The sequence below is a fragment of the Parasteatoda tepidariorum genome, chromosome 1, assembly GCF_043381705.1.
Source record: "Parasteatoda tepidariorum isolate YZ-2023 chromosome 1, CAS_Ptep_4.0, whole genome shotgun sequence".
Classification (NCBI taxonomy): domain Eukaryota; kingdom Metazoa; phylum Arthropoda; class Arachnida; order Araneae; family Theridiidae; genus Parasteatoda; species Parasteatoda tepidariorum.
The window spans coordinates 65,878,769-65,900,853 of NC_092204.1; the positions used below are offsets into that span (position 1 = coordinate 65,878,769).

Below are 22,085 nucleotides of genomic sequence, written 5' to 3' on the forward strand. Positions count from 1 at the left end.
TCAATATTTTAACTTTTTTAATTTGTTCATAAATTCTGTTCAAAGAAATTATTACTTTATTCTTAATGAAAGTTTCAGAAGGAAGAGAAAAAAAAAGAATATGCGAATAAATATTTCTTGTAATATATGCATGTAAACTAATATTTCTATGGTGAAGTTGATTTCAATTAAACTGAGTTTGAACTTTTTCATAAACTCCCTGCTCATTTTATTACATTATAAGATCTCTTCAACTGAGAGTTTAATTTGATGTCGGAGGTTTGAGTAACAAATACGACGGCTGCCGAAATTGTTAGCTCTCTAATATTCGAGAATATGACGTCAGCTAAGTATCAAGCCGTAATTAGTTAGTTGATCTCACTAGTTAAAATGTACATATATTATAAACATTCTAATAAATTTCCAAAACGGCTCAGTTTACCTTTGATTGTGTTGTAATTTTCGGGCATCAATATTATCTAGTACTACTAGCAATTTAAAAAAAAATTCTATTCAAACAATTTTGATTTCGGACATAATTTTCGATGTGTGGAAGAATAATGTTCATTGATTTAAGACTTTTGATAATTTGTATCTCTAAGTAATTATCTTAGATTATTAGAGACACATAGATGAAGTAAGCTGTTTATTGATACACAACTTTTGATAACCTGTATTGCTAATTGTTTATTTTGAATTATTAAAGTCATATATATAAAAGAAAAGTCATTCGTTGATATTTGTTGAGCTTCAAATAATTTCATTGTATGGTTACTAAATTTTGCTCATTAGAGGTAGTGAGAGCTTATTATTATTTCGATTACTTGAATTTTATACAAGAAAGACAAATTGCTTATTGATTCACAATCTTTGTTAATTCTAATGTATATCTGTGCTTTCTTATTATATATATTAGCCGATTTCTTCTGTTACGATTTCTTATGTTACTATGCCCCTTGTTTGCAGAAGCTCACCATCCCTGATTATTGTTTCGATAATTATTGTTCCTTGGCTTAAAATATTTTCTTTCTACGAAAGTTGAAGTAATTTACTTAATATACACACTGTTGAAAATTTTTTTGCTAGTGCTTGTGCTTCCACTTCCCAAGTCCAACATGAATTTTCGCAAATAAAATGTTTCTTTTGAGTCAAATTTGGAAAATGGCATAAAATATATCTTATGATTCTATTTTTCTTATAATAGATACTATTAATATCTATTGGTGAACTTAATAATTTCGTTTCGGAATCGTTTTTTATGTATCATTTAAAATTAAAGACATATTTCTAGAACAAATTTTGTGAGTCCGAAGCCGTAGTTTACATTTTTTTACTAACCACACAGAATGATAGCGTAATTACAATTTGTGCATGCATCATATTTTGCATAAGGCTGAACGTTAGGTTTTAAATAATTTAACTAACTTCTTTAACAGTAAGCATATTAATGTAGTTCGCATCAAAAGAAAATACTTTCAGAATGGTTAATTAATTTGGACTCTATTTAAATTAGTTTAAGCTAAAATTCAGCGTAATAAGGTAATATCATAGAAATAAAGAAATTGCTCATTTGGCTTTGAACTCTCTGTTTGGAAAAGAATAAAAATCAAGATTCTATTTCTGACAGTGTAAAATAAGAAAAATAAATATCACGGATAAATGCTTTTAAATTTGGGACGCAAATTTTTTTTTACTGAAAAACACCTTGCTATTAGTTTTGTTATTGGGATTGTTATCAGTTTTATGCTGATAGCAACCAAAACGTATGGTAATTAATATGGAAAAACTGGTTCAGACCAAGTGGTTTTCCAGGCTGTAAAAATTTACCAACAGCTATAGAAAAACTGTGAAGCCACCAACAGATTCTTATACATAATTAGAAATGTAGTTTCTTCAAATTATCACTTAATTTTATAATTTGTAATCTTAATAGTTTTTATCATCAGTTTCTATAAATAATTAGCAAAACATTTTTAAATTTTTCAAGTTCAGTCTAAAAAAATATAAAATTAATTTTTTTCAAACATTATTAACATTTATTTCTTCTACTATTATAAAAGTTTAAACTAATCAAACATCTTTATTTTCAATTTGGTGATATTTTTAGAACATATTTATCGAATATTACCTGTGCTAATTTATGACAACTTCATAATTTTCAACTACGGAAACCGTACAATGCAAATCAAGTTATACCAAAATATTATTAAAATAAGCTAACATTCTAAATATGTCACTTACAAATATTTATTTTTCAAACAATTACAAAAACAAAGTTAGATTTTCTTCTTGTTTTTACATTGAATATATAATAAGATTTTAGATGAGTTCAAAAAGCCACAAAGCATCGAGACATAATTAAAATTCCGAAAATATTTATCGTTTTGAATTTATTATCGAATGTTTTATGGGTCCCTTTTTTCTCTTATTTTCAACAACATAATTCAAACCGAGAAAAATACTTATAAATCTCTTTGACATTTATTTATATTTGTACATAAAAAACTTTTTTTTTACTTTTGTCAGTAAAATTACAAAATAAAATAAAAGTACTTACCACAAGGGGGTATTTCACATAAATACAGTAAAACATTTCGGTGTTGTTTGAGCAACCATTTTCGATATTGAAGGTAATTCAAATTTTTTTACAGTGCAACTAAATAATTCCATGGTTTTAATGTTTTGCAGTGAACTCTTCATTGCAAAACATCAAAATCGTTATAGTTTCAAAAACTAGCACATTTCTAGTAATATATTCGCACTAATCCTTTTAAATAATTGTTTTTCCCCATTTTATATCTAACTAATGTCATCATAACTACAGTTCAGAACTTAGAAATGCATATAGTTTGCCCCAACATCAACCGTATATATATATATATGTATTAAACAGCAACTGCTGTAAATCTTTCATACATTATTGTCACTGACGAAAGAAATTGTCAGAGAAAGAAATGATTTCCGATACAAGATTTAAAACTCGAGAAGTTTCCCAGAATTGACCATTGTCCATTTATCGAAATTTCTTGACATCTCTTTTGGAAAGGACATGGATGTACAAATCATTCCCACTATGTCCGAACTTATTGGATGCAGCCCTAAAAAGGGATTTTCAAGATGTTCTATTTTACATTTGCTATTCCTCCCACGTCGCTATAGAATAAGAGAAAGTTGTAAAATACCTCAATAAAAGGAAGGTAAATCAAAATAGAACTGAATAAATTTCGCTTCTATTTTTCCTGCTCTGAATATATAAATCTAGATAGTTCCAGATGAATCAATTTTTAAAGACTATTCGTGTATAGACAGGGTACTTAGTATCTAAACAAGATGCTTGTCTATATGTGGAACCAACCTTGATAAAAATTTTTATAGTAAAAAATAAGACTCTTAAAATCGAGAAAAACATTATACATTATGGATTGTAAATTAATGTTTAATAATCATATTTGGCATGACAGCCTGTGGTGGGTCAAGGCCTACGAGTGAAGAATCCTTCAGAATAATCTATTTTTTAATCTGAGCTGCCAATCTTTCATTTAAATCAATTTAAAATCTGATACCCCAGAATTTAGCCATCTAGTTTTGCTAAAGTGTACGGAAAAAAACATGTGAAATTACCGCACTGTAATGACATTTTTGGTTAAAATACCAACAAACAAAATTATACAAAAAGAAAACATTGTGCTACAAAAAAACATTCAGGTGATAAAACCATTATTTAAATCATTTATTTGGTATTTTTCCCGTTCATATGGTAGCTGTTTATTGGAAAGTCTTATTGTTACACATTTAGTGTAAAATACAAAACTTAAAAGTAAATTTAACCGCATAAATTATTTTTATGCTATGTTCTAAGTTAGCAAGTGTCACGTGTTTATAACCATGTTTTTTCTTTAATTTTACCTAAATTACTATCAAAAATCTTAGATGAAAATTACCCAGTTTGGTTCTTTGGTGTTCTTTGGTTTCCTCTTTGGTGTTCACATAAAGCCTGAAACAAAACAAATTTTATTAAATTTTTGTTGTTTTGGCCATACTTTGTGTATGCTTTTTTTCAACTTTACTTTTGACAAGGATACTTTAAACTATTTTTAACACTATCACGAAGAAAAGCAAAGTATAATAGAAACAACATTATTGAATGTCCACACATGTATATACGCATACTACGTATGAATTAAAACGTGATATAGATGCACTGTTGAAAATTTCATGGAAAAATGGTTATATACAGTAACAATTTAATTAATTGTTATTTTATCATATTCAAACAAACTGTTAAATAACCATAAATAAGTTGGTATTCCAGATATTATCTGCATGAAAAACCATAATTTAACTGCTTTAACTTAATAATGTTAAACAACCGGAAATTTATTGCATCAACTCGACCCACCTAATAAAGCCATTTAGTTTCTTAAAACTGGGTATATATTAAAACTGAGAGGGCTAATCTGTCATTCCCATGACCAACAGAAAGGGAGTCCGTTGACACCATTTTCTAGAAATTTCAAACTGTGTAAAGGTCATTACTTAAGTTAAAAATAAAATTACATTCATTTAGTAAACTTTCATTAAGTAAGGCTTCATTACTTAATGAATACATAATATAAATATTTCGCAAACATAAAGGCAACCTTTTTTATTTAGATGAATTTTAAATTAAGAATAAATATTTAATTAAAAGAATTTTCTTTTCTTTTTTCCAGGTGCAAATTTATGGTTATAATTCCGATTTATATGGAAACATGAGTGAAGCTTCTCAAATGTCTCAAGGTCTTGTAGGAATTGCTCTTATGATTCAGGTAAATGTTTATCCTTTCTGAATTATTCATAAAATTAATTTCACTAGCATAATTATTTAAAATAAATTAAAGCTAATTATTATTTTCGTAAATTACCTAATGTAAGTCAAATTATCAAGCCTTATTAAGAAATTCCCTCCAAATAAAGTAAGTCAAAAATTTTCTTTAATCGAGCCATTTAAAAATAAATTTAATTGCATCATCCCTGCATAATTAACAAATGCTTTCCTCTTTATACACTCTATAACAAAAAAAATCGACGCACCAAGAAGGAGTTGTCCGATTAAAACGAAAATTGGTGGATACGAAGACAATGTACTGAATAGTATTTGATTAAAATTTCAGAACAATTGAATAATTTATTGCAGAGTTAGAGTAACAAGCTCAATAAGGTGTTGACCCGCCTCTAGCCTGGATACAAGCTGCCACACGGCGTGGCATAGACCGATAAAGCTCCCGGATGGTCTCTTGCGGTATTTCCTGCCAAATTCGATCCAATTGTCGAACGAGGTCATCAACATTCCGCGCCATTTGCAATCGCCTTCCCATCATATCCCAGACATGCTCGGTGGGAGAGAGATCTGGTGATCTGGCAGGCCAAGGAAGAGTTTGACAAGCTTGCAGACAGTTCATAGCAACATGTGCCGTATGTGGTCTGGCATTGTCCTTCTCAAAAACCAGCCCAGGCTGCTGCAAAAGGAACGGTGGCAAAACAGGTTTTAGGATGTCGTCGACGAACCGCTGTGCAGTAAGTGTACCTCTAATGACGACCAATGGGGTCCGGCTGTCAAAGGAATTGGCACCCCAGACCATAATGCCTTGTTGCGGGCCGGTGTGCAATAGTGAAGGCAGGGTCCCTCCCCCTCTGCCCTGTGCGTCTCCAAACACGTCTTCGAAGATCGTCAGGACACAGTTGGAAGCGGGATTCGTCGCCAAGGACTATGCATCCCCAGTCGGCGTCATTCCAGCCATATATGTTCAAAACATTCATGCATGCGAAATTTCAAAGCAATCGGATGATTGCTTCTTGGTACGTCTATTTTTTTGTTATCGAGTGTATTATAAACAAAAATAACCTTTAATACTTATTAAATACATTGTAAAAATATTTGTAAAATTTATGTAAAATTGTAAACTGGTGGGCCAATAGAAAATCATTATGCGGGAAATCATAATTATGTTAATCTAACAAAAATAAAAGTTGCTAAGTAGAAAATTTAAAAAGAAATATACAAATACAAAAGCATATAATAAGATTGTGCAGCAAATTACGTGACTAATTTAAAATTGTACTTTAGATAGGAGAGCCATCAAATATGGAACTACGACTACTAACAAGTCAACTTCAACACATAATATATAAAGGTAAGTTCTTATAGCTTATCATATATTTTCTTAAGTATGGTCAATAAATGATGTGCTTATTTCTGCAATAAACAGAGGAACAATTAAAATTAACCCAATCAGTAACACAACAGATCAATAAAATAAAATTCCTCAATTAGTGTCACAAAGCTAACTTAAAAGAAAAAGAAAAATACCTAGAATTTTAAAATAAAAAGTTATAAAAATATTATATTAATAAAATTGAATATAGAAAGCGTTTGAAAACATATGCAGAACTGAAAAAATACAGTACTAAACTATATATACAGTATATATACAATACTGTAAGAAATTACAAATCCGAGCAAAAATTCTCCTAATATGAAACGCTACTGGTATATCTAACTATGCACATTTATTTTCTACTTACAAATGTCGAGCCTAATTGCTTTGCGTGACAATTTTATTTTTATTCTGTACATTTAAATCTTGGCAAAACTGATATAATCAATATAGAAGCAACTGGAAAAAAAGTATAAAATCGCTACTAATTACGTTATTGTCAGGCATAAAACAGGCAAGAAAGTGGTTTCCTCCAGAACAAGAAGCAAATCCAAGTTGTATAAAAACAGAGTTTGGTTGTTTTCACGCACAGTACCATGCCAAGGGGAACTCATTTCATGAACGAGGTGGAATTTTAGCTTTTAAAGAAATTGGCCAGAGTGGTTCTCAAACTGCAAGAAAAATAATAAGGTCTAAGGCTTCAGTGAATCGTTACCTTAGGAATCCTGAAAGCTGTGGTAGTGCTAGTTGCACATGTGGTATTATATTCTAGTGGCACATTACCTTAAAAAACATCAATACAGGTATAGGGCAGATCAACAGACAAATAGGGCAGATAGGGTGACATATTTTTTATTTAAAAAAAATTAGGGAAGGGTACACCGAGAAAATGTACAACAGGAAGTGGCACTTAACCTTAAAAATTATCATTGCAAGTATAAGGCAAAATTAACGATCGTCACCAGGACTTTTTTCCGTTCAAAATGCACCCTATTATTTTAATAAACATGGAATTATATTATGAAAATTTTATAATATTTTGAAAAATACTTTGTTTTACGCTTTGTTTCTTAAAATGTTTTCTTCATTTCAGAAATTAATCTTGTAATATTTACCATATTTTCATACAAGCGTAAAAAATGCCTTACATTAATATTAAGTTTATTTAATTATTTAAATCTTTAAATGTTTGAAAAACTGACCACAGTTAAAAATGATACAACTAGCCACTGGCCAGTAGCAACATTTCTCAATTTTGCCCTATAAGTGAAGAGAGTATACCGAACAAATGTATACCGAGTAGTGGCACTTGACATTTAAAAAAAATATCCATATAGAATAAACCGGGCAATGACGCTCACTTCCCTTAATTATTAAAAAATAATAAACAGGGATTTTTTACTAATATCAGTATTCCATAAACTAATATTTTCATTATTCTTTTAATATGATGATAAAATTCATGATCTCAGGTTTTAAAAAATTATCCTTAATCAATAGATAAGATGATCTATAAAAAGAAAAACGAATTGAAACTATTTTTTAATATTAAACTATAAGTAAATAAAAATATTTTGTTGTAGTTTATTTTTAAGCTCTACTAATCTCTGCAGCGACAGACTTCTGAATCAGAGCACGTAACCAATAAAGCACATAGACACAAAAACCACATAGACACATAAAGCACATAGATCAAAGTACACAGATACTTAAAACATTTATATCAAAGCGCATAGATACCTAAAATTACGTAAGAGTTGAAGTTTTAATAAACTATGCCGTATTAATCACACTGATCAAACTTCATTAAGAATTATTAATAATAATCGGTTAATGTGATTAATTTGCATAATTTATCACATTTACCAAAAATCATGATTATTATTAATAATAACCAGATTTATTACGTTAATCGTAACATATATGCTACAAAAAAAATTTCAAAAATTGTGCTTACATTTTTCTGCAAATTTCAAATTTCATTCCTAAAAAATTATTTATGAAATTATGTTAAAATCTATTATATATGTGTAGTTTATAAACGTTAGTTTTTATTCACTATTATTAAAATTACTTTTTATATGCATTATATTAAGAAATGTACTTATATCCATAAAAGTAAAAATAAAAAATTAGTTAATCAGTTAAATAATTAATGTTTTCTTTTCATTATTTTATTAATATTTTATTCTAAACTTATTTCACAAATATAAAGTGCTGATGGTAAATATATAGACTTCCTTTAAACTAAGGAAAATATTTTTTTAAATTATTTATTAAATTGTTTTCAGTTTTAAGTTATTAATATTAAATATTCATTATGCACGCAAATGTACAATTAGACTAATTGAAATAAAAGAAAATATTGCTACTGGAAATGTTTTCATAGCTAATTTAAGTTAATTGCTGTTACACGCATGAAAAAAAATATTACTGATAGTTATCGTGATTTATTTAAAAAAAGGTCAAGAAACTGTTTCATCCATATATTATAATACCATTCAGTACTATAAGTATTATTTATAAAATAATATTTTCTTATATCAATTTGTATCATTTATTAAAACAAAAACTTTTATTCTGAATTTATATAAAAAAACATTACATTAAAACAAAATTTAAAAGAAGTTATATAAAAAAAAACATCATAAAAAACATTAGAGGATGTTCTGGCAGACACCATATCATAATCTCGCAACCTGCGATTTCCATCTTAGGTGTCTCTCTTAATGACCTTCCTTGGTTTTTGCCTTCAACCTTTTTACTTTGTACATTTTTAACCTATATTGTTTTTACAATATGTTGTTTTAGCTACTGCTTTTACAATACCATACTTTTAGCTTCCCCTTTGTGTTTTTACTTTTAACTTATTCTTTTTTGTACTTCTTATCTGAGATATTTTGTGTTCTTATCTTAATTATCTTAGCAAGTTTACATCCTTGCATTTTTTTACTAATGGTTTTTAATGTGTACTATTTATTAATTTTTGGGTTTTAAATTTATATGGGTCTTCTGACTTTTGAGTAGTTTTAATAATTTTATGAGAAACAGTTGGCCTCAGCGATCCCTTTTGACACAGTTTTTTTATTAACTGGTTTTAAATTGTATAATTTGGTCTTGGAGTTTTATATCTTGAGTGGTTTTATTCATTTTAAATTTATGAGGGTTCTTTGACCTTATGATTTATGCAGTGACATCGACTTCAGTTGCACTGTGATCTTATTACCATTATTATTGTATTTATAATATTTTTCATTTTTAAATGTTTATATACTCTGAGAATTGTCATGGTGCACAACTGTATAGACGTTAAACATAACTAATTTTCGATGTTCTTTTTTTGTATAACCTTTTGCAGGTTGATATTTCTCCTCGCGTGCCCTTTAATAGGGCGGGTCGAGGCAAATCTTCACCTTACCTTATATAAAAAATAAAAGTTATTTATAAATTATGAATATAAAATAGTATAGTTTAGCTTAAAAAGCAAAAACAAATGAATAATTTTAGTTCCATTTTCATCAATTTTACAAAAATAAATTAATAAAAAAAATCAATAAAAAAATTTGACATTGTAAGTAAGTCGTTTATTAAAATATAATTTAATTACAGAAAATTATGGTCTCTATGACTTATGTCATAATACAGTATAATTTTTGGCAGATCAGATTAATTAAATTTAACTCTAAAACAAACTATTTGAATAATACGTTGATTTCTTATGACCATTGTTAATCAAAGAATTTAATTTTAAACTTTATTATTTAACAGTATAGCTAATAATGGATATAACATTTAAACAGTTACGAAGCGTTATTTCAAATTACTTTTATATAAAATAATCTAAATGTACACTCTCATATATGTAACATGCATTACATATATGTAACATGCATTACATATATGTAACATGCATTACATATATGTAACCTGCGTAAATTAATAGGAATGATCAAATAAAATATAGCGCATTTTGTTAATATGAACAGTTCGCTTTCTTATTAGTTTTATTTTAGATATGATTAAAAATAAATGAACTAATTTTATTAGTCTACATCCTATTAGTCATAGACGGCAATAGTTCTATTGGCAAATTAAATTGAACATCATGAGGGAGTAAAAAAATAGATTAATAACAAACATAATTGGGTACCTGCAACTCAAGAAGAAAAGAAGTGATTATGCCTAACCATATGATTTAAATTAGATCTAATTGTATTCCCGTAAGCGACATCACGTGTGTGTCGAACCTGATTGGCTTCTGAATCCACTAATGCTACGATTTACCTACGTTGACTTCACTTGCAGGCATCCAATTGGTATGTTCTCTTGGGCAAAAAGAAATTGGATGTGAACATATCGTGACTCAACTATCAGCGTATATTTTTCACGTTTAAATTTATAAAGGAATGATAGCTACTTTATTTTACCAACTTTTAGCCATTGCGCTAAAATTAGCATAACTTTCACCCGGTTCTACAATGTTTATAAATACAAATATATGTCATATGCAATTGAGAAAAGGTCTTTATCTCTGTAATTTTTCACTAAAATTGCTTTGGAATATAGCCATGCATTTTCTAAGGAATAATGTAGATTTTATTGCACTTTATATTTAAATAGGAGAAGATATTTCATAATTTAACTACATTTTAAATAAAAGATTAACTAGAAATTATACTTTTAAGCGCAATCTATCGATTTTAAATATTATTTTTTCAATTGTATTTCCTGCATAGTTACAATTAAGCCAAGTCGGATAGCTTTTACGATAAAATCAATGCCAGATTTCAAAAACAGAAAAAAGTTCATTCACAAATATGACGACAAAGGAAAAAATCTTAAGCTATCGACCAATCATTTTTGCCTCTGTGATCTTTGATCCAAGCGTTAAAAGTTTACACACCTGTAAATGGCAACAGCTTTCTCCTGGCCTTCGATCGTCTGCCAGACCAACCATTTCGGTTACTTCTTTTGTTTCCTTGTTTACCGTCTTCCCTAAGCTTTGATTTTCTCAACGTTTTTCGGACGTTACTGCTAAACCGATTATCGATCATAATATCTTTCTCCAACTCTTGCTCGAGATAATCACTTTTCGTTTCTTTCTTGGATGAGTTCCACCTTTCTTCTTTTTCCACATAGTTTTTCCTCTCTTACTTATTTCAACGGAAGAAGAAAAAAAAGAATAAAGTGTGGAAAATGTTTTTCTTGCTTTTTATTACTAATGTTTTAGTACGTTTTTCCAACTCTATTTTTTGATATCTTTCTTAAGCTCTTTACCACATCTGCATGGGTTACAAATATTGATAAAAAAAAATATTTCAACTCAGAGGTTTTAAGGTAGATGTTCAGTAACATGCTTTTTTTCCGTAAATTGTACTTTTTTTAATGTTTAAGTCATAGAGCAAAAAAGAAAATCGCGTTAAGAAACATTCAGATGTTTTTACCGATAAAAGAGCAAGAAATAACTTTGTTATGGTTTTTCAGAGTCAGCTGTCACCTCATAAGCTGTTATTTAAACATTCATTGCTTGAATAAATAACTTTTTTTGCCGATTGAAATTATGGAGCTTGAATAATAAGAAAAGTGATTTTGGCAAAAATCGAAACAGATTGTCATTTTTATAAAAGCTTTGTTTTGCTTGCAGACTTAAGTCTATTGCTTTTAAAATTGCCCTATAAATACTTAACCAATAAAACTTGCTTTAAAGGGTGATCAAAAAGTTTAAGCCCGAAGCATTATTTTAAGCATTTAGACCATCTTCTGCTATATTTCTTCACCAATCTTTGAATACCTGTTTGGTGAGACTTATTTTTTCTGCTACTTGAAGAAATTCGAAATTGCCTGCGCCTTTTTTGTCCAACGGAAACCGTCTACCTTTCAATAACTTTTCTTTGAAATGACCAAAGATGTGAAAATTTCACGGTAAATGGTCAAAATTGTATATGTCATCCACTCTGGTGACTACAACTTCTCGCGAATAAAAAATAATCTGAATAAAACTCCATTGTATAGAAAAATTATTTCCGGTAAAACAAAACCATAATTCAGATAATTGAATCAAAATATAGGGTTTTCCATTAAGTAATTTTTCCATTTGTAATAGTAATAACTTACCGGAAATTCTTGTTTTTCAAAATTATAGTTCTTATTACCACACATTTAGTAAAAATATAAGAGAAAAAAAGAAAATTTTTATACCATATTCTAAAGTATTACGATATTTCCAAATTTTTTTAAGAACTGACATTCATTTTACATATATGAATGCAGTAATTTTAACCATTTGATATCTATACATTTTACCAAATGGAATTATAATACATGCTTACACTTACATGGTTTGTTTAAAATGACGGCTTATTTAAATGGTTTATCGAAGTTAGATAGTGGTTAATTACTTCTTTTTGTAAGATATTTCTAATTTATAACAAGGGGAAAAGAGACATGAATAATGACTTCAAATGTTTAATTAAAGTATTTTAAATGTACTACACTCAGATTTATCAAACTATGCTGACTTTTTATCGATTTTTATAGGGTAATGGGATTTAATTATTTACTTACAGGCATATGTGGGTTTCTCTGGTCAAATGTGGGTTAAATACAAGGAATGCTAGCACGAATATGCATTCAGTGTTATAGCAGGATTCAAACCCACTATGTCTACCCATTAGAGCATTTAACGGAAAAGCATTACTGCCCTAAATTTTATTTCAAGTAAAACAACAATACTTTATTCAAACCACAGTTGCTACGGAGTATTCTCTTTCCACCAAATGCTCTAAAGCGTACAGGTAGCGAGTTCAAAATGTTGTTTTCTGTTTTTTGTGCCATCCATTGCACAAATTCTTTGCATAAAAGGCACGAACCTATATTTGTGTCAAACAGAATTAATTTGTTTATCATATCCTGGGTTATTGTTGGATTTGAACATGTTACCTATATTTTATATCGGTTTGGCAGAAAAACAATACTGTTGTAAAGAAATTAATTTAAGAAATTACTACGCAATATTCATGATCATAACAAAGCACTATTTATTAGCTCATTTCATGTTGAAGAACAGAGAGCACAAATTAGTGAAGGACATTACCAAGATGCATCTATTGTCTATTTGTCAGTTCGAATCCCATCATGCAACAAGATTTCGCGCTTATCAAAAAGATTTGTTGTTAATGCACGGACGGTATCAAGCACAAATAATTGATTGAGCTGTACTTCCTATTTCATCCCTTGACGAGCTGGAATATGCCACCTTCTAACAGTATGTCTTCGTGAACTGTTAGCTGTTTGTCACATTGCATTCGAGAACACATCTTGTTCCAGAGCAATGGAGCATAGGCATACTTTAATTGTGATGTCATTAGATGCTACTTACCGACTTCGGTATATTAGTCTAAGATAAACTTTTCACTGGATGCCACAATGAACTTGATGTTCCCAACTTGTTTTCTTTTTTCTGTGTGGTCATTTGAAAAGCTAGTATTTTTGATAGTGTGCTCCAATTCATGTGGTAACGATTTGAAACTTGTTTTTTAGTTAATGGTCATATTTTCAAACTTTTTCTCGGACACGCTAACTTAAATAGCTTCTTACATTCATTTGTGTCTCTTTCCTTTAACATCTCAATTTCCTTACTCACCGAGACTTTCACGTTGCGTTTTCAATGAAGACGCATTATAACGTATTATTCGTCGCTTTAAACACCTTTTAATTTTTACCAGGCACTTTCTAAACACCATGTAATAGAAATTCATATCAATGGTTATTAATAATAACTAATTAAAAAAAAGATTAACCAGTATGAGGTAACAAAGCTTTAAGTTTTCATGATTTTAGTAAAAAAAAGTATTTTAGCTGATGAATTTGACTGGGTTTTAACTGCCATTAGCCCATGATGATAGAGTTTAGTGTATTTGGAAAAAAAATACATAAGTAAGAAAAATATATAATAATATAATAAAAATGATTCGAAAAATAAGAAAAAATAATAAATCTGAGAAGCACATATGTTAATTTAAATACCCCGGAAAGAAAAGAAAAAGAAATTAAAAGCATAAAAGCACTTTTAATTCTTATGTTTATTCTAAATCGACAATTACAAAAAGTACTAGAAAATCTTTTCATATAAACTATTCTTCAAGTAATTTCATGGAAAATTGAATTAAAAGGACATGAATGTGTGACATTTAATAAACATATTGTCACCGAAAAGTATACTTTGATTACTAAAAAAAATAATTTTTAAAAATTCATTACGAAATCACTTTTTAATTAATTTAAAAAATGTGTTAATATAAATTTTTGAACGAGCTGAAAATAGCGAAAATATTTCAAAGTATGACCCTTAATAAACTATATGAACTGAAAAATATTGCAACATTATCGATATATTGCCTTCTGAGTTATTTAAACTAAAATACAGATAAACAAATTAACTTCTAGATAATAATATTATAACATAAATATCTGCAACTTACATGCCTATGAAGATGACCTGGCAAAGTTAATTGCAAACTAATTCACTTAAAATAATTTTTGTGTTCTTTATTTAGGTAATTGCGTTTAACAAGTGTTGACAAAAACTTCAAAAAGCTTCGAAACTATCTAATTTTATCTAAAATGACGCTAAAACCTTTGAATCCATAAGGACATACTTAAAATACTTGCAACTAAATTCATTTTAATTACCTCATTAATTACTTTGTCAAGTGTCTCTTGAAATTTATTTACAAATTTTTTGCTAGAAAATTTACTGTTTCACTAAAAAGTAACTAGTGAAAACTTTCTCATAGGAATTAATAATCTACTTTCAAACAAGAATTAATAAATAAAATTTTCTGGAATTAGTTGCTCAAATTGATTTCAAATTAATGACTCACAAGTTTTACATTTAAATTTGTGTTCATTATAAAATTAGGTTAAAATATAATAACAAAGGATTAAACAATTTTAGTTTAAAAACTAGTTATATATTTTCCTAATTTTTTTCCTAAGCGTTTTTGTTAAATAATTACACTTAGCATAATCTGTATTCTATAAAAAAGTTATATTCCTACTTTCTAATAACTAAAATATTCTTGCTAAAACTTCATTTTTAGCTTTTATTTATTTAGCCGAAAAGTAATTATTTTTTATAATATTCTAATTCTAATACATTCATCTATCCTGCAATCACTTGAAATAAAATTTAAATTTTACTATGGGAACCTGTACAATATGCATAAAATAATTCAAATACTTACCTTAATTTGGGGTGTAATGTATACTTTTTGCAAACTATTTTAATTTATATACTATGCTCTAAATAAAAAATATGATACATCGTACTATGCCTATTAAATCCGAATAATTGAAAAAAAGACAAAAGTTAAGAAATGTGTTTGAGGTGGACTAAAAAAATTTTTTTCCATAAACAAAACTTTATATTTCAAAATAGCATAAAAATTAAATGGTCTAACAGAGTTTTATATTGTCGTCAGTGCATTGTTATTGGGCGAAAAAATCACATGTTAGGATTCAGTTTTCCCACATTGAATTCCGTATTGTTTTGATTGTTATTAGCATAAAATTAAAAAAAGCCACAAAAATATTGTCTTCCTAAAAATATTTTTGTATCCCTAATTGAAAATCACCAGCACTTAATTACAACATTAATTCTTTTTTTTTTAATTTTGATTGTTTTCTACATTAAGAGTTTAAAACTAAGTGAATAGTTTTTTTTTATTATTATAACGTAATTCTACGCTACATTAAGATAAAGTCATTTAAATCGGTCTCCAATCTTATTAACCGTTATACAATTATTACTTTTTGTGCAAATAACAGTATTATTTTATTGTAAATTGCAGTTAAAGTGATTCGTTAAATGAGTGAGAACTTAACGATCAGCTTCAAGCACAATATGATGCATGCAAAAATAGTATTTAATATATCCGTCCGTTTGGAAAGCGAAAATATTTAATTACGATTGTGAATTCACCAAATTTGTTATAACAATATATTTTCAATATCAAATGCTGTTTTAAAAAAAAATATTACTAAAATGTTCATTAATAGATCGAAATATAATCCTAAGGAAAACATTTGGAAGTGGGAGGAAGTGGGAACATTTGGTTTGGAGCAAACAAAATTAGTACATATATTTTAAATGAATAATTTCCCTTTTCGCAGAAAAAGCTGTTTTAAGCCAAGAAACAATAATTATTGCGGAACAATCATCGGGATTGGTGAAAAAAAGCGAACAGGGGGCCTAGCTCCCTAATAATTATCATAACTATTCAAAAAGCTTTTTTATACATTACACTCTGAAAGAAATAATAAATGGCATTGAATCCATTAAATCGTATTATGAATGAAAATATTTTTATTAAGAAATATTTTTGAGCTATATCAAAACATTTATTTTTAATAAACAAAACTTTATACGATGCATGATGCTAACTATTATGAAGAAAAAAAACAGTTAATAAGTTTTTCGACGATTGTATAAAAGGTTAAATAAGTTTCCAAACTCAACGGACTAGATCGAAAACTCAACTCTATGTTGCCACCATTTTATAACGAACTTCAAATATAAAAAAAAGATGAGTGATAAAAAAAAAAGAACATCAGCCCTTCCGCTTCATTTCCGTTCATTAAAACACGCCGACTGTCTGGAAGTTCCTTTCTAAAGAGGGAATAACTAGCAGCTATTTTATTCGTTATTCCTTCTTTTAGATGGTTTTAAGGTGGAATAAAAGTTTCCTCTATTGAAGGGTGCTCATTAAAGTAAATAATCCGAAGAGAAACGAAACTTGATGAAGTGATTAGAAAAGACGATGAGTGGCTTTAGGACAGCAGCCTTCCCCGTTTTGACCGAAGAGTTCCTCCAATAACTCTTCAGCACGCAAACCATATAGATATATGGTACATGGGGCTCATGTACAAATAAAATGTGGGATTTGTGATAACTTTTAAAAGTGAAAAAAATTCAATGAATAAACATAAAAATTCGGTAAATGGTAAGACTTCAAATAAATGGCGGGAAAAAGTTCATAAAAATTTTTGTAAAACAATTATAATTTTTTTGTTGTATTTTTTTTAAGCAGACGGTGCACAGAGACTCTTAGTTCTGGTTCTTATGAACGCATCGGAATAAATGAAACTTCTAATGTCTGTTATATAGCTCAATCGAGCGATGTTATGTTTATGTATCAGGCGAGTTTTCCATGGGAAAAATAATATGTTATGCGTAAGTAAGATGGGGGCTGTAATAAGCTAAGAAATATAAAACGTCGAAAACTCGAAGTCCAACAGACTACTTTAAAAATTAGGATACAGATTATTAAATTTAAATTATCAAAACATCAATTTTTTCCTGGAGTAAACTTAATTGCAAACCTTAATTTTTAATAAAAATAAATTCTGTAATTGCTTAATAAGAATGGTAATTATAAGACACCCTATATGTTGAGAAGTGTATTGCGTAGTTTTAATGAAAAATTAGAAATCTTTATTATCGAGTGAATAGTTCTGAAATCTTGTGGCATAAGTACTACAATTATTTATCGTATTATATAAATATGTAACAACTATTTCAAATATTTAGTTTGGGATATTTAATGAGCATCAAATGACTATTCATGATGAGTTAAAAAAAATAATAGTATTGTAACTTAAATTCTATATAGTTTTAATTACTGATCTTACTTTAATATTGCTGTGGCAGCAAAAGTAGAGACAGACACAATCATGTCAATGTTCTGGCAACAGCTGTTATAGAAGCAACTCAGAGTATGCATTTTTTCCATAAGATCCATTTGGCACTGTTTTATTTTTTCAATTTTCACTATGGAAACAAACCTACCAGAAGTCTTATTTTAAATTTCAATTGTCGTAAAATTCTTTGAAGTTTAGAAAGATTGAGAATGTAAAAATCATCACTGTATGTAAAAATAAGTTTTATCATCACTGTAAAATAGGTTTTCTCAAAATTGAGGAAAAATGTGTCAAAATAACTCCGAAGCAAATAATAGTGGAAATTGAAAAACCCATGTATCTCTCTTGACGTAAAGGTGACATATGACATACCGATAACATTTTGACTTAAGAAAACAGAATGTACTCCTTTTTGAGCAAAATGCATGTGGAGGGAGAAATATGAATCAGACATTATCCTTGGCTGACGTCTGTATTCAGCCAAGAGGGACCTCCTCTAAATAAGCTAAAAGTGGAATTACAACTACTGATTTCCTGACTATGATATTGAGACCATATTTTCCAAATGTCAATCCTTTGTACCATTGAAATCTTAAATTAGTATGTCATGATGTGTCGCTGCGGTAACCACAATATAAAGTTTTCTAACTTTCCCTGGACTAGAGGTGTACAACTATAGCGCAAGTTACTTTTTTAACAGTTTCATGTCAAATACCTTATTATTTCAATCAGTTGATTTTGTTTTATGGTCAACATCTTGTGGATCATTATCAAATTTTGTTTCTTGAACTTCTTCTGCTGTGATGATATGACAGGAAAAACAATGTCTATCCATCTAAGACCTAGCACCTAATGTATTGGGAAACATTTGACATAATTTTATTTCTTAAAAAATAATATTTTAAAAATTTCAACTTGTGTGCCTTTACAAAGCGATTGCCCTTAAAAAAAATTGTTGGACTTAACCTCATTGATCGAAATTTTTAATTACTATGAAAAATTAATAAAAATGAGCGAAATTTATTTCAAGTTACCTTTTGAGCTTTTTTATGGCAATTAAATATCTTATTATTTCAATTTAGTGGACTTCTATGATCAAGATATGAAAAAACACATGATAAAAATGCGTCATACAATATGCAAAAAATGCCAAAAATAAAACTTTATTATATTTCATGCAATAATTCAAAATAAATAAAATTAGTTTTATGAATTGATTTTTTTAAATGAATGTTTCATCGCATTAGTTTATTTTCTTATCAGTTATGTATCAAAGAAAATTTTCAAATTTTTGTCATTATTTAGAGCTTGGGACACAAGCGAATAAATGCTATTTATAAAATGCTATAGTTAATTATATTAATAAAAATAATACCTTTACCATCAATGTAAAACATCTTTTTTTTTTCAAATTTTCTCAACTATATGAAGTACACTGCTAATGTGAGCAAAGTACGAATATGTTACAATCACATTATTACATACTACACTTAAAAAAGTATGGTCAAAATTATTTGAATATGGTAAAATTTAACGTATTAGTGGCACCATCGAATCACCAAAAATTACCGTAATTTGTATCGAATCCCATTCGTAATGATTTTGGTAAAATCAACCATTAAACATCGTTTTATAATAATATGATGAACATAATTAATTTGATGAACATAATTGATAGCAGATAACGTTTTGTAAATGTATTAAGATTTGGTAATTTTATCATGATAGCTTAGAGCGTGGCATAAAAAGAATTTATTCAGTTAAATTTCTGCTTCAGTTTTGCATTTTATATTAATGTGGGGTAACAAGAATTTATGTTTGCAAAATCTGAATATCCGGTAAACCATTTCCATATGAACAGAAAACCTATGAAACGAGGGGTTTAAATGTTATGTATTTTGTCTTTACGAACAAGAATTATGGGCTGTTGTTGTTTGTTTGTTTTTTTTTGTCAAAAATGTAAGTACCATACAGCACGGTAATTTTACCAGAATTTTTTCTCCGTGCAGAGACTAATAAAATCGTGTTGCATGTGTTTTGAGTTGAAAAAGTTTTACATATTTTTTCTGTAAAATTAATTATTGTTGTATTATTATTGAAGGATTATTTTTGCACCTCAAAGATAAGTATAAAAATACTCATCATATGACTAAAAACTATTCAGTGAGATTTGAAATTTTTCTGCTTCGTACTAAGAAAAAATATATGTTTCTTCATGTGTATACTTCAAACAATTTGTAATAACAAATCCCTCAAATTAATACTTTAATTGATCAAACGATTGATGTACTTATTTTACATCTTTCCTTCAAAAATGTCATTATCATTAGTTTTTTATTAAAACTGTAATTAAATGACGAAAACATGTAACTTTCACTGGTACAAATCAAATTCACTAATACATTCTCTCTTTTTTAAAAATATCATTTAAAGATGTTTAAAATAAAAACAAAAGTTAATATACAAACTTTTGAATTATTTTTACTTTACAATTGGTATTTCGAAGTTAAAAATGTATAATTAATACTCTAGTGTATATTTTTTTGTTATTTATGATACTTAAGCAACCTCAATTACTTCCAAACCAAACTGGCTAAATAATTCTTTCATAACCGCATATATTAATGCAAAACTCGAAATGACAAAAGAGACTTAGTACAAATGTTTCTTTTTCGTTTCATTTTAAAGCAAAGTGTTATTGATTTTGGTAAAAAGAAGAGGAGTTAATAACAGGTTTAACTGAAAATGAACATTTTNGCAAAATGCCCTCAATATATTGTATTCTAGTTCTATTGATAAATTTGTTAAGTGTCGTTAATTTTACGAGCAAATTGGTTTAGCATGTAAATTAGTAAAGTGTCAGGAGGAGATGTGAAATTAGCTGCTTCGCTAGGAGACATATATGTTTCAGTAACATTCATCTTAATACAGCACTAAAGAACTGTTAATTAACTTCTGCCTCAAATGAATTCTCATACATATGAATAATGAAGTGCATTTTATTTTGCTATGTTCATAGTTAGCAAACTTTGATTAGTTGAAAACAATTTGCACCATTTTGCCCCAATAGCACAAAATTATAAAGCTCGTTTATCCAAACAATATTGCATTTATATATACTATTTGACAAATTTTTTTCAAATGTTGGATTTTTCCATTTAAAATTATATCAATAATATTTTTCAAAAATTATATTTCGAGCATTATAAAAACTAATTTTTAAACGTTAAATTATCTTTTGCAAAATAAGTTTTATGATTGTGTGAAAAGGTTTATTGGATTCGAATAATTTCGAATTGGATTCGAATAATTAATAAGATTAAGGAATTACGCTAAAAACCAAATTTACTCGACTGCTATAAGTATATATTTTCTAAAATAATTAAATTTTAAAAATTAAGATAGTTTATTTGACATGTACTCTATTATATGCGAAATAAATAGTTAATTTGTAGATAAAACATTAGTTTTCTTGCTAAGAAGTTATTTGTCATAGAAATTTGTGAGAATGAACTAAAGAAAAATTATATTTTTACCCCTTAACATTAACAGTGACATATAATTCAGAAAAATGCGACAAAAATGGAGAAGAAAAATTTGACCGTCTAATTTTGTTCTTTAAATTGTTATAAAAGTTAGAAAAGGGTTTTTTATTGCAAGAAAAAATTAAAATGCAATAATTACTGTATTTATAATTTTTACATACACATAAAAAAGTGATGGATTACACACACATCTTATTCAAATAGAGCAAATTAAACAAAATTCTGAAACTAAATATAACATAACTCGAATAATATAATATAACAGCACACCAATATGATTTTCAATACATAAATCTTACCAATCTTTTACAATATGGTATATCCCAAAAACCCCAGCCACATTTCCCTTTCTCGACTGAAATCGTAATCGGTGAAAAACCATGACCACTAATGCCATCTATTAGTAAAATAGTGAATTAAGTATCCAAAGTAGAAACGAACGCAGTCCGGGTTTCACAAAATAGAAACGTTGATTTTTTTCCTGCCCGAAGTCAGTCCGGTCATCACAAATAATGCACGTAGTAATTGCCCGAACTGGATTCGGGTGACACTGGCAAGGGGTTAATATTTAGAAATCTGAACCAGCTGATAAATATTTTGAATAACTTAGACGTAATTTAGTGTTTCGGAGCTGGGGAAAAAAGAAAAACTGTCGTTGCCTACT

General features: G+C 28.2%; 1 protein-coding gene across 8 annotated transcripts in view; it reads left to right on the top strand.

Moving 5' to 3' along the window:
* LOC107452018 (carbonic anhydrase-related protein 10-like) overlaps positions 1 to 22,085 on the top strand; it is a 482,641-nt gene that overhangs the window by 394,189 nt on the left and 66,367 nt on the right. For all 8 annotated transcript variants that reach the window (XR_011636879.1, XR_001585143.4, XR_011636876.1 and 5 more), the window contains exons 5-6: positions 4,692 to 4,787; positions 6,086 to 6,152. Coding sequence is in view for 5 of the 8 variants with exons in the window: in XM_016068291.4 (XP_015923777.2) it covers positions 4,692 to 4,787; positions 6,086 to 6,152 (163 nt within the window). In the remaining 3 variants the exon portion in view is untranslated. The remainder of the gene's footprint in view (positions 1 to 4,691; positions 4,788 to 6,085; positions 6,153 to 22,085) is intronic.